The sequence below is a fragment of the Corvus cornix genome, chromosome Z (genome assembly GCF_000738735.6).
Source record: "Corvus cornix cornix isolate S_Up_H32 chromosome Z, ASM73873v5, whole genome shotgun sequence".
NCBI classification, from domain to species: Eukaryota; Metazoa; Chordata; class Aves; order Passeriformes; family Corvidae; genus Corvus; species Corvus cornix.
In genome coordinates, this window is record NC_046357.1 from 50,191,164 (window position 1) to 50,205,280 (window position 14,117).

Below are 14,117 nucleotides of genomic sequence, written 5' to 3' on the forward strand. Positions count from 1 at the left end.
TCTTGGGAATCCAAATACAAGTAGCAAACAAACTGTACAGTGAAACTACATGGTGGCATCCTTTTTCTTGACCGAAGTTTAACTGAACCAACTTACCTAATGTCCATTTTAAGTAGAAACAATGTTCTTCTGCAGGGTAATCCTCCCGGCTTTTCTGGGGAGGAATGTGCAGGAACATACACCAAACTCACAGGTAAGACAAGAACATACTGAAGAAAGCAAGGAATGCCTTGCAGGGACACAGGCTACAGGCGGCGTGGATTTATGAGAAGGACATGGGACTACAACATCCTTGTGTGTTATGGTCTATGCATCCCAAAAACAACCACGTGACTGAACTACTCCTTTCTATGCACTTTGTTGTCCCATCAGCCCCTTTATTAGGAAAATATTATTTAAAAGAATGAGTGGAATGTGAAGATAAGAGTGCTGCATTACAGGTTGATAGAAGCCATGACACAGAAAAGAGAATTCAAAGTGATTTAAAGTTTAGGGGTTTTTCTCCATGAGTGTGGTAAGCTATAAAAGGAGAATACTGCAAAAAACCCCATTGTTTCTGTGAACCATCAGCAGCCATTTCTGATCCATTTCAGAAAATAAGTCATCTCACCTGTCTTTGGCAGAGGGTAGCTGATATTAAGTACGTCTTCCAGAAATGAAAATATCGGGCCCGTGATATTTAAAGCGTAGTCTACATACCCATTTTTAACTGCCTCTTTCCGAGCCCAAATACGTATCTGCAATAAAACAACGAAGAGTTACTTTAAACAACCCTCACATTTTCATTTTCTTTGCTTCTCTTCTGTGAATCATTGTTGGAAAAATGCTATCTGTCCACACCAGGCCATGCAATGAAGCTTTTAATTTTACAAAATCCAACTCAAGTTTTACTGGACCTGAAAAAATATGGCACAGACCCTGATCCTGCTAAAATCTAGGAGAGTTCCAGTACTTCAAAAGGACAAAGATTTGAATACAACTATACATTGCAAGAACAAATGAACTCATAGATTTATTTTCTTAAGTGGAAAATGCTATAAAACTGTTTAAAATTACACATCTTAAACCAGTGTATTTCAGTGACTGTGTCTGGGTGGCAAGCTTTCCTTTAGCCCACCTGAAGAGAGAGAGATAGATGTCCAGAGAGCTTTTGCAGTCCCAACATGCACATCTCTCCTCCTGAACTTTCTCCTAGACCACTGGCCTCCCCTTTGCTGGAGAGAGCAGATGACATCTGAGCCGATGACATCCATACCTCTGAGTAATGATGCCCGCAGCAGCAAGAAATCCTTCCCCTCCTGTGCCCACTGACTTTGTCACAGTACTGAAAAAGTACCATGGCTTGCTTTCCCAGAAGTGATGGAGTAGCCTGAGGAATGGTTTATGTCTCCATCATGTATCTCTGAACAAGAGACACCTTGCCATGTGCCCAGCAGCTCAAAACCTCACATTTCTTGCCTCTAAATGCCATGCATGATCTCACAAGAAGCTTCACAGCCAAACCGTAAGAGCATAGCTGGGAAGCATAAAGATTTAATTCACAATGGAAAAAGTAATTAAGCATATTCAGTCAACAGAGTATCCTTAATCTCTGAGGCTCTCTTTTCAGCCAAGGCTTCTGAGGAGATTCAAAGACCAGACAACTTCATTTTGCAAAACCTAAACATGGCTAGCATCTTAAAATCCTATTCCTAGTACGAGCTTTGAGTGCTTCAGGTTACCAGAAACATCAAAACAGGCACAATAAACATGCTCACACAAATACTCTGCAGGCATAAACTGAGCATCTCTGTCCAACACCACGGGGTGAAATACCCTCTCGACTCAATCTTACAGAACACAGGCAGCACCTTTTCCTTCTGAAAAACAGCTCATTTGAATGCTCCACCAACTCCAAGAACAAGGCCTAAGGAAAAGCCACCACAGTCATAGCTGTAAGTATCCAACAAGTTCAACACCTGAGGTGGCAGGTCTGACATACCACATCCAATACTCCCTTTAAAAAAGAACCAAAACTGTGCTTCTTAGATGACCTCTGCACTGTCCACTTATATTGTCCCACCTTTCCCCAGTAGGATGAGAATGAACTTGTAGGAGCTTGGGTGGTTCGGACGGTCGGGACAGACGGAGACGAGAGATCTCTGAAGTCAGATCTTGGAACATGCGGTTTATTGCAAAGGGCGTGGGTACAGGGGCACTGCTTAGAGCTGCCAGACTCAGCTCGGAGCAGGCCCAGGAGAGCAAGAGAGTAAGCGGGTAAGTAAAGAGAGAGAGAGAGCGAGAGGAATGAGAGTGAAGAAGTGAGAGAGAGTGTAGTAAGAGTGACTGAGTGTAGTAAGAGTTAGTAGTGATGAAGTCCTGGTTACAATACAATAAATCATCTTCTGTGCTGAATATTCTAATTGTCACTAACCAATCTAATACAAGATACAAATCCTATAGCATTTACCTACAGCCTATAAGAGTTCTTATATTACCATAGAGTGTTACATCTTAACTTCTAAAAACTACTCTTTGGACCCCTTCTGCTGAGCTAGTAGGGTCTGCTCTGATCCTTGGACCTGCCTGCAAGCAGAGGGTATTGTTCAATCAAGAGGGGATTACTTCAGTGGTCATACCATTGTTTTCTAGTTGTTCAGTAACTAAGATTTGCTATTTCAAAAGTGGCTTTCATTTTGATGTCGCCTGTAGTTTTCATATTCCCAAAATCTTTTGTCAGGCAATCATATTTATAAGGCTTTCCTGTTTCATCTTCCCCAACATCTCCCCCATTCTGATGAACAATTAAGATATTAGACATAGTCCTACTCGTTATTTTTTGCACACACTGAAGTATACAAGGTACTGCTACTAAAACTATAATTATTACTACTAGAATAATCAAGCCTATTTTACAGAGTTCCCTTAGCCAGGGTGCAAAGCTCCAACCATCAAACAAACTGACCAAGACGGGTCAGCTGTTGTAATTTGGTTAGCTAGGTCCCTTAGGTTTTGTAACTGTTTGTGAATGGAAACAGAATGATCGGATAAGTTCATACAGCATAATCCTTCAAAATCTTCACAGCCATGCCCATGTGCTAATAAAAGATATCAATATAAGTTTGGTGTCTATGGCTGGGAGTTGGAGAAATGTGATGATTATCATGAACTAACCATGAAGTGCTCTCATTTAATAAGGAGATAAAGTAAATGCTATCTTGAATAGCTTTATGCTTGAACTTACTATTTATTTTGGACAAACTTGATACATCTTTTCCCTGTTGACTTTGAGCAAAAGAAAGTGAAGCAACTGCTGCAAATGCAGTACATTTTTTTTACAGCTTCTCTTAACAAGCTCTGGCCAACATATTGTAAGAGCAAAACTGAATACTCACAGATGAAGAAATTTCAAACACAAAACAGTCACTTTTGGAGGCTAAAGAATGTGCGCATTGTGGAATAGAAGGCTAATATACTAGTATACAAAATGTTTGGAGCACAGTGTTACTCCTACTGATGTCACCATGCTGCTCCTCAAAGGACCTTGAGGAACAAGGCACTGAACATCAGTGGTTTGTCACAGCAGTGGAAATGGGTAGTTTTTCCAACTAAGATGCCTAAGAACGTAAGAAGACCATGAATTACAACCAGTACTTTCTGCAGAGTAGTTGCTCCTAAATTTTAACATACATAGCCCATACTTGTGCAGTTGTATGGAATGAACAGGACAAGACAATAAACTAATTGTCCCAAAGGAAAGCTTTCTGCAGAATATCTGTGGGACAAACATTAGCAGTATTGTCACATAAGCAGAGAGTCTGGGAATGGGAAGCACAGTTAATGTCTGTGATGTCCTCAAAGCACATGATGCACCACAGGGCCAACTTCTGTTGTAGATTTCTGTAATATGTTATGCAGCCTCATATCTACCTCATTTCCCCGCTCGGTTCTGGTGACATAATCGAAATCACAAATCACGAAAGCAGTCAAGTAAGTTGACATTTTCAGTGAAGTGTTAAATGTGGTAACTGTCCACAGACTTCCGTTTTCATCCTTCACTTCAGATACATCTAGAAAAAAGTCAAAGAAATATTCAAACCAAAGCTCTTCCATAATAAACAAGGAATTTTGTGTTTCCTGCATGTTAGGGGGTTTTTTTTAACTCCTTTCTTCAATATGGTGTATTCCTGCACTAACTCATATGTTTGTGGTAGAAGGAAAGCAGCCAGACTTGCTGCTACTGACAGGTGTCAAGAGTTGTGACCTTCCATGCAAACAGCAAAAATCCATTCCTGAGCTTCTTAATTGAAGTGTTGGAAGGATACCAAACTCCATCAGTTTTAAGTTGTGGGCAAGCTGAGGACAATTTATCCCATGCTACTTATCTAAACAACCATTCTACCCATCTCATACAACCCATTAGGATTCAAATATTGGTCATGTCTGCCTAAGAATTATTAAATACTTAATCAGATACCTTCCTTCTAAGTAAGGAGGACATAGGCAAGATACTTTGGGGTAGAAAATGCTTCCAGTGATTCTCACAGAGATCCCACCTATTATAATTCCCAAGTTACTTAGTTTCCATGAAAATCCCATAAAACTTAGTTTTATGGCTGAAAATTACTCAGTTGAAAAATAAAGATTCATGGTATTGAACTGCAAAAAAAAGTGTTTTTAAGAAGGAGGCAAGAGACCCAATGGATTTCTCTAGGAATACTAATCTGGAATATTTGTTTGGAATTTTATACCCCACAGACATTTCACATGACATCCCAGCAAGGGACAGAAGGAGCATCTCCAGATCCTTATAGTCCTCTTGTTCTTATTCTACACAAACACAGGAGGCTGGAATGTCTCTGCCTGGCAAAACAATTTTTTGTTTGTTGTAAATATTGTAACATCTATTGAGAATTAAAGGAATGCCTTGATATCACCAATACAGGCTTTGCATTCCTGGGGCTGCCATTTTGCTTTAAAATGATGTCACACAGTAAGACAGACACACTAACTAAGCAGTAAATACCAGAAATCAAACCCTGTGCAGCCTCCAGCAGGCAGAGGAGAGCACATTACAGCTGATAAAATTGTCCAACAGAATGGCTGCCATCAGAGACACAGTAATTATAAATAACAGTGTCCAAATTTTTAAGTTCATAGACACAGATTTTCTGTGCCTTTTGAAGACATTAGCAAAGGGACAACAGAGCACTTCTTAGGATGATATAATCTTCTCATATGAATTGCACCCTTTTTAGAAGTTACGTAGGGGGAAAAAAACCCATACATCAACTTGTTGTTTACCTACCAATAGCAGGCATGTTGGAAAGAGACACATAGCTTGGGTCATGGACAATTCTGATACTAAACGTGGCCTTCATGGCAGGTTCATCAAAACATGGGTAAACTCTCCTGGCATACGTTGGTTCCATTTGGGAGGCAATGAGCATACTGTAATAAAAATGCAAATAAGATTAATTCAGCATGCTACATCTGATCAAAATCCATATATAACACCTAGAGACATCAAATTAGAAAAAGCAGCAAGTGAAGCATGTAGATATGCAGATTCAGAAAATATCTGGCTATTATTTAAAGTCATGACTAAATCCCCATACCCAATAGCCAGTTCAGTTTGGATGCTTGTAGAGAAAAGCAGTCTTTTTTAATTGCATCTTGTTGTTTTTTTTTTCTCACAGGCCTTTTCTAGCTATCTTATTTTTAAATTTTTGAGCATTTCTACTTTGTTTACTAAAACAAGCTGACTAAAGTTTTGTATACAGCAGGCTGTATCTCTTTATACCTGGTCTTCTCCCTAATGCATGCACTCTTATTAATTAATCATACATTTTAATAAAAAATTGTAATAACTGTTAGCTACCTGCATATTCACACACTCGCACACCTCTGTCAAATCCCATAGAGAAGTACCCCTGTGAATCCAGCACCAGTGCTGTCCCAGTGCACTGGCAAGCCCAGAGTAACATTCAAAAGGATCCTTTATGCCTTTATCCTCACTTGAGGCAGACCTCTGTAGCACACTGTGACGGATGCACTCCTCCTGTTTGAACCAAGTGAGCCTTGCTCCACTCAGATGCTCAGCAAGTAGGTCCAATCAAGGTTAATCCTACTGTGTGAGGCTGCCAGTGAGAATTCAGCAGCAAACCAAGACTGGAGACTGGAATGGACTGGGAAGTGGTAGGAACTGCATTAATAGCAGAAAAAGTGACTCCAAATCAATCACATAACACCGTAATATCCACAGCTATCAGTCTGTTGAGCTTTCCCTCCATAGCACCTGGCTGCAGGGCAGTGATCTCCCCTCAAGGAGGTACACCTCTTGAAGTTATCCTTCAGGCTATAAGGCCCCTTTCCTGGCATCAGATATGGATAAGCTGGTGACATTTTTTACATGCATGCAACATTTAAGATTTTTTATAGGAAACTTACTCAATAATCTTTGTATCCCATACCAACTTTAAGTGTAGAGCATTGACCACTAATCCATCTGCACTTATTCAATATTAAAATACTTACTTGTACTTAATACTTATTAACTGTTAAGTATTAAAAACCAAATTTACTGTTGGAGTGATCTCTGACTCTTCTCATTGAACACACACTTGCTGGAAGCAAAAGATAAATCACCGTGTCTTGTGGCAGGTGCCTCAACAGGCCGTACATCTGAGTGGTTCACATAAGGGCATCCGTACCAAGAATTAGAAAAAATACACACACAATGGTCCTCAAAGCTCCACACCTGTCAGTCAAGCAGTGCCAGCAGCTGGGCACACGAGAATGGCATCATCTCCTGCTTCAATCACCTCATAATACAGGGTAAATATTTTTCTGTTGTAGTTGAGGAGTTCCCCAACAGTGTTTTCACACCAGGGTCAGAAACGCTGATTCTTAGCACTGAGGCATCCCAAACAAGCAAGAAGAGATCAGGACAGTACCCATACACATAGCATGTAATGAGTCAGATCTGCACTACATTCTACTAATTGGTGCAGAAGCAACTGATAAAAACCAGAGCAAATATTGTGTTTGGTTACACTTTGGAATGCCTGTTCAGCCCTATCCAGTCAAGTATTTTATGCACAGGATGTGTGCAGAGTGGCTACCAAGCAAAATTCCAAAAGGATTTTGAAATACTGATGTGAACAGTGACATGCATAAAGCCTGCACTTCATAGTACAGGCTACAGAATCCTCTAACTCTGAAGCAGCATACATGAGCTCATTCGTGGCAGTGCAAGAAGATCTCTGTGCAGAATGATGGACAACAAAACTCCTGCACTGTGTATGTTTGAGCCAGCAGTGCTGGAGAAGAAGAGCAAAAGTGATTTCTTTATCTTTCTGCCTACCCAGATCCTGGTATGGACTACCACAGCTACATGCAGAATACAGATTCACCATTTCAACAGGAAAGCCTTCAAACACTCAATGCTAGCGAAGTCTGAGCTTCTTCCCTTTTCACTCATTTTGCTCCTGCAAGCACTGCAGATATGGGCTGTCCTTTATCCATAACAAGTGCTCCCGTTTTTCAGCGTTTTCTTTTGTGTGTAAGACATGATCAGGCAGGTAGCACAAATTGTCAGCAACAGTAAAAACACATGCAGTCATCAATGGTCAAACTGATAACAAACAACGCCCGTGTTGGGTATGCAGTGAAGTTGGAGCTTTGGTTTATTCTTTTTCCATAGAGGTAAGGTTAAGACTTCTGCAAATAGTTGTCTCTCTGAACAGCTTTCCAACCCAGCACATGAGCACTGGGGTTAGCTAACCAAGAAATATGACCAAAAAAAAAAACCAAAAAAATTCCAGATGGAACAAACATTTCAGGGACTTCACTTCTCAAAGCTTGTCTTGCTCAGACTCCTCTGAAATGAGAGGCCTCTAGTAGTCCACGAGCAGAAATCACAAAAACCACTAAGGCTTCTAGCACATGTAAGAAATACAGGACTGCATAACCATAGATAGATGTCACATTGTCTACTACAGCTGCTAGTTTCAGTTAGGTGCTGAGGTCAGAAACCCTCTGCAGGAAAGTGACCTGAGGGTCTACTGAAGATTGGTATGAGTCACTTTAGAAAATTACAGAACAGTCTGCTGGTGATGAAAATTTCCTTGCAGAACAGTAACTGGCTTTGTACTGACAGCTGAAGGGCACTGAAAGTTTTCACATCACTCCTCATCTATGTAATCCATTAGAATACAACTTTTTCCATCATTAATACCTTGACAGACCTTACAAATTGCTCAAAACACATCTACTCCAAAAAAAGAATCCAAAACCCCTTAAGTGTTATTGGAACCCATCAGGTTAGGAAATGGTTGGTAAAGTGATGACCTAAATCTTAGTGAAGGAAAAATAACAAGATGCTATTGCATACCCTTGATTCAGAGAAAACCTTTTTTAAAGCAGGAAAAATATGCAAAATCACTCAATCATATCACTAATGTGTGCAGGAACAAATAACCAAAACAATATATTACATCTGCACTCAGTGGATTTCCTTTGATTTATTCCATTGTCTAAATACCACTGCCATCTTTTTAACCAGACTGCAATCTCACATTTCATTAGTGCTTCATGATGATCTAAGAATGAAATGGAATATTTGTCATAAACCCTCTAAACAACTGGAAATTTAATTATACACAGGATTGGAGTGATTTTAAAACTTTTTTTCTTATTTTCTACTGTTGCAGCAAGGCTGATGACAGCCTTTTTTTTTTTCCAGACACTCTGGATTTTATACAGTCAGAATCAAAAAAAAGCATCTAATTCAGTGTTTCTTATGTTGCCTGATATCAAAAGACAAAAACCCTTGCAACAGTATTAAAATGGTAAGATAAAAAAAGCAGTTCTTCATTGGAAGCTTCCAGGTGCATCCGCAGTTATGGGCTGTCAGCACGCCAGTATCAGATTTCTATAATTTTTATAAGTTTAACAAATTATCATATCTAACAAACATTGTCCAGTTAGAAGAGCAGTTGCTTAGGTAATTTTTTCCCAGGTACTGTCCCACTGGAGTTGGTCCAGGGCTTCTTTGCCCTACTTCTTGTTATGTCTTCTCAGATTCTGATTGGAAAACAAAATGTTCTTCTTGTAGGTCCTCTACTTGAAAATAAGACTAAACAGTATTTCAGGAATGTGTTAGAAGGTTAGCTTATTCCTCTAAAATGTAAGAGAAAGGGTAGGAAAAATACCAGTCTCTGTATAATCATGTATTAATAGTCTACAAAGCTACAAATATACGAAAAATACATAAAAAGCAAAAATCTTCAGGCATCACTTAGATAGGACTTAACTGAATTAATACAACATCAGAAAGCACACTGACACAGTATTAGGTAATTAAGGACTTGTTGCTTTCTTATTTGGATTTTTATAAAGCTATGTAAATAAAAATATTCTAGATTTTTCTAACCTTAAATTGCACAAATAATCCCGTGAACAATCAGTGAATGAAGAAATAGCAATTAAAGAAAAACAGACTGTGCTTCCTAAAATACTTATTGTCATACTGCATTTTTTCTCTAAGGTTTACCAAATTATCACCTTTTTCAAAAAAGAGAAAGAGAAAAAAGAAAAAGAAAAAAAGAAAAAAGAAAAAGTCTGTATAAGTTACATTTTCCAGATGTGGCAGACAATGGTATCAAGACTGACACGAGAGCTGGCAGCTGAAAAGCCAACTTGTTGAGAAACGCCACACAGTCCTCCTCCATTTCAATAAAAACTATTAACTTCACTTCGTGGTTTCATGTTACTGCTACTACTCATACAGAGGCTTGAATGTATAGATCTTTTGAGTGACTGCACTTCACCTGCTCAAACAAGGAGGCTATGAACTGCTAAGATACAGTTTATTTTAGTGGACTCATTGATAGGCTGGAGCCAAGAATACTTGAATTTTAACCCTAGGCTTCCTTTTGACACGGTGTTTGCCCAGCAAATCACCACAACTTTAATTATTAAAAAACGAGTTAGTTTTAAAACAAGCAATTCATCTGCCTCTTCTTCAAACTCCTATTTTGAGAAACTTGTCTTCCAGTGGAAGTACTTAAATCCTAATCTTAAATTTCACTTCTCTTTAGCAAGTTTCAGAAAAGAAAAGAAAAGAAAAGAAAAGAAAAGAAAAGAAAAGAGAAAAGAAAAGAATTATTTTGAGGGTGAAAATGTTTGAGATTATTGACTACTTGATAAGCTGCAGCCCCAACACTGATTTTGCAATTCGAAAAAGAAGGAAAGCATCCTAATAGCACCCACTACGCAAATCACGGGTAGTCTGGTGACGGCTGAACAAGTTCATGAGCAGTAGCACCTACAAGATACAGCTGTTTAAAGCAGCCACCGATCCTACTCCACCATACCTCTGAAACTGCATGTGGCCAGCGTCTCTAAACTCATGCCCAAATACACAGCCAGAATCCCGAGTTCTTGATAAAGACATGCTCCCACAGATACAGGTTGAGGAGGTGGGGAGTTGTCAGTGCTACACGGACACGTGTGCGGCGGGGATGAAGACTGTGAGACGGGCTACCTGTCTCCCAGACAGGTACTGTCTGAGCCCCTCGCTGCCAGCCAAACACACTGAGAGACCAGAAATTGTCCAACCGGTGGTGCAGGTGAAGTCACCTGCCGACGGAGAGCCAGGGCAGCCTGCCCGATGCTCTCCGGAGAGCAGAGAGGCCGGAATGGGCACAGACCAGAGTTCGCGGCACGCACCCCTTGGAGCCCGCGATGCGGTCGCCGGGAGGTGCTCTCGCCGTGCGCAGCGGCCGCCCCTCCGCGCCCGGGCAGCGAGCGGCTCCGCCCGGCGCGGTGACAGCGCCCGCAGACTCCACAGCACGGGCGACCCCGCCGAGAGACCGTGGCAGCCGCGCTGCCGTCGGCTCAGGGCGCGGGGTGCCCGCAGCGGCCGCCGCCGCCGCCTACCTGCTCCGCCCCCGGTCGGTGTAGCGGGTGAGGAAGAGCCCGTCGAGGTCCTCCTCCAGCCGGCCCTGGAAGCCCAGCTGCAGCACGTAGCGGCGCCCGGCCCGGAGCCGGCCGCGGAGCTCCAGCACCGCCACCTCGGCCGCCTCCTCCTGCTGCAGCCCCGCCACCTCCACGCCGGCGCCCGGCTCGGACAGGGGCCCGCGCACCGCGGCGGCCCCGCTGCTCCGCAGCCCGGCGCTGTGCAGCACCGCCGTGTCCGTGTCCTGCAGGCAGCGCACCGTAATGTTCACCTGCCCGGTGAAGGCGAAGGGCCCCGCCTGGCCCGGCCGCACCCGCGGCCACAGCTCCAGGTCGTAGTGGAGCGGCAAGAGGTGGCGGGGCAGGCGGCGGACGGAGCTGGCGGCAGGAGCGGGCGCCGGAGGGGCGGCGGGGCCGGGGGCGCGGGACGAGGGCGGCGGCGGCGCTGCCTCCTGCCGGCAGCGCCCGTAGAGAGCGGCGAGCGCCAGGAGCGCGACCAGCAGCGCCAGCAGCAGCGCGGCCCCCGCGGCCGCCGCCCTCCGCCCCACGTAGAGCCCCCCGCCGCGGGTCCCCATCCCCGCCGCTCTGCGCCCCGACGGCCGCGGCCGCCGCTACTTACGGGGCGGGGGAGTGAGCGCGCCCGAGGGCGGGACGAGCCGGGCCAGGGGAGTCGGGTTCCCCCCCGTCCCGGGGAAGCCTCTCCGCCAAGGGCTGCTCCAGCGGGGCGGGCGGCCCCGGGACGCCGGCCCCGTGCGGGGAGCGGGGCGCCGCGGGCAGAGGGGGAGCGGCAGCCTTAGCGGGGGGACGCTGCCGGCTGCCCCGTCCCGTCTGTTCAGCAGCCTGCGGGGAAACGCTCCTTAAGTCCGAGCGGGTGGACGGTGCTGGATGCCGAAGACCCTCTGGGAATCAGGGATAACGGCGCTGCCCGAACAGACGGAACAGCCCCCCGGTTATCCCGGCCGTGTCTCAGCGCAGGGCGGCGGCTCGGGCCTGTAGAAAGTCCTGGTACCGGAGAAGGCTGTCGGCCCTGAGATGGGGGCTCCCCATGTACCGGCCGGAAGAATAAAAAAAAAACCCCAAAACTCACAAATATTCCTACGTCTTTTACCACAGTGGCAGCAGAAAAGACGAGAAAATGGCGGGGTCACTGTTTGAGGTGTGCAAAGTATTGTGGTTAGAGCATATCTGTTCTCGGGGGAAATCTACATGTTAGAAGACTGAGTCAGAAATCTTCGGTACACATAAAGGCATGACCAAAGTGAGTTTTTAATAAATAGCCCTCGTTTACAGTCTCATTTCTTATGTAGTTCAGTTGAGGCTATAAACATCACTGTGCTGTTCGTACATAGTTAACCCCATTACAATCAAGAGGATTAATCCTGTGTTCCCAGTTAAACACATACTTAAAGGGTTTGCCAGTTGGGGCTGGATTGCCAGCCATATTGAAAAATGAAACCTTGTAAAATTTGCCTGGTGTTTTTTTTCTCAGTTGCAGCTCCTTTTTTAAGTAACGATGAGCCATGCATTAATGGGAGCAGAAGCCAGGAACAGTGGCTCTTGGGTGTCATTGCCTCAGACACTTTGTAATTATGATTACAAGCAGGGTTTTCCCCTCCTTTTGTTTCCTTTTTTTTACTTTTTAATTTACTTCTAAACAACACACACCCCCCACATTGTCTTAAACCCAAGACAATTTCCTGGGGCTTGTAGTCCGTACAAGAGCTACCTTCAACACCAAACATCTCTGTTTGTAAAATTGAGGCGTTGGATTAGGTATTACAGCTGTTTTGTCACTAGAGTTAAAGCAACTTCACTCAATGATCTAATTCTAAAGGTTGTCTCTCCTGCTAATTTAGTTGTTAATTGAGAGAAATAACTTTTCCTGTTGTCATATACAGAATACAGGTCTTGCTTTCCTCATGCTGGGTACAGCCAGGCTGGCTGCTCCAGGTCTAGGGAATAGCTCTGAGCCATTGCACTGTGAAAATTTCTTGTTCCAGCAGAAGACTATGATCTGTTTTCCTGTCGCTTGAGGGATGTGGAGATCCCCTCTGACAGCTTGTTCCACTGGTTGCATCTCTCCCACTCTTCTTGCCTCATCTGCTGCCTGCCTCAATGCCTTTGCTGCTGTTGCCCATTAGGTTCACAACACACTGTCTTCTGGTGCTGGCTCACCCATCTTCCTTTCCTTTTTCCACACAGCTTGACTTGTATGTTTCTGTTCCCATGCTTCTATTCGCATTTGGTTTTCATTTACTCCAATCCTCCCGACCCATATGCTGGGACTTTTTTCTCTTTCCCTGGTTCAGGCCTCTGCACCACTTAACCACCCTTGCACATGCCTCACATAATGCTACTCTTGACCTTGCAAATCAGCAGCCTCTCCCTTTTCTCCTAGCGTGTTTTACAAGATCCATCATATTGCTCTCCTATTAAGACTTAAGAATTATGTCCAGCCAGCTTCTTGGAGGTTGCCAGACCTGCAGCCCTGAACTGACCACCCTCCAACAAGTATGACCTGCTGCATGCCACTTGAAATATTTCACAGAAAATGCAACCAGGTGTTTAGGAAAGTATCTTTGTTGTGCCAGTCCAAAGAGCTGGTCCATCCCATGGAAGCACTGACACACTAGGAAGACTGGGTAGGGAGAATGGGCTCCCAGAAAGATCAGAATAGAAACGACAGCACTGCAGAGAAGGACATGATGGGAGGAAAAGCACAGATGTTGTAGAAAATTAAGGAGGATTTCCATGTCCAGTTTTTCAATTTTTTTTTTATTCATCCTCAACAATTTTCAGTAAAGCCATTCACATCCACTCAACTCCTCAAAACAAGGCAAAATTAAAACTGGGGCTTTTTATTCCACTTCTGCAAAAAGAAGCAGAACTTCTCTGTGATAAGTAAGTAGTGCAGACCCCATGGGAAGGTTGCCCTTATTAACAGTGCAGGATATGTTTCAAAGTTTACAGTTCATGTCTGTAAATTACACTTTATTTTCTCTTATTTTCAGTGGAGAATTCAAACCTGCTACTTTCCTCTATTGACACATAATAAACCCACAATAGTAAGGACTTAGAATAAATGTTTTTAAAAGTGTTGTTTAACTACCTTTTCCTCTCAAATAATTTATAATCTCACAAAATGAGTGATGGGTGAATGCCACAACTGGGCATTC

General features: G+C 43.5%; 1 protein-coding gene across 1 annotated transcript in view; it reads right to left on the bottom strand.

Moving 5' to 3' along the window:
* The window catches only part of LVRN (laeverin), a 35,557-nt gene extending 24,041 nt beyond the window's left edge, over positions 1–11,516 (bottom strand). The window contains exons 1-4 of the mRNA XM_039566975.1: positions 10,924–11,516; positions 5,288–5,430; positions 3,910–4,049; positions 611–737 (exon numbers count right to left, since the gene is read on the bottom strand). Of these exons, the coding sequence (XP_039422909.1) occupies positions 611–737; positions 3,910–4,049; positions 5,288–5,430; positions 10,924–11,516 (1,003 nt within the window). The remainder of the gene's footprint in view (positions 1–610; positions 738–3,909; positions 4,050–5,287; positions 5,431–10,923) is intronic.
* Positions 11,517–14,117: the final 2,601 nt, after the last annotated feature.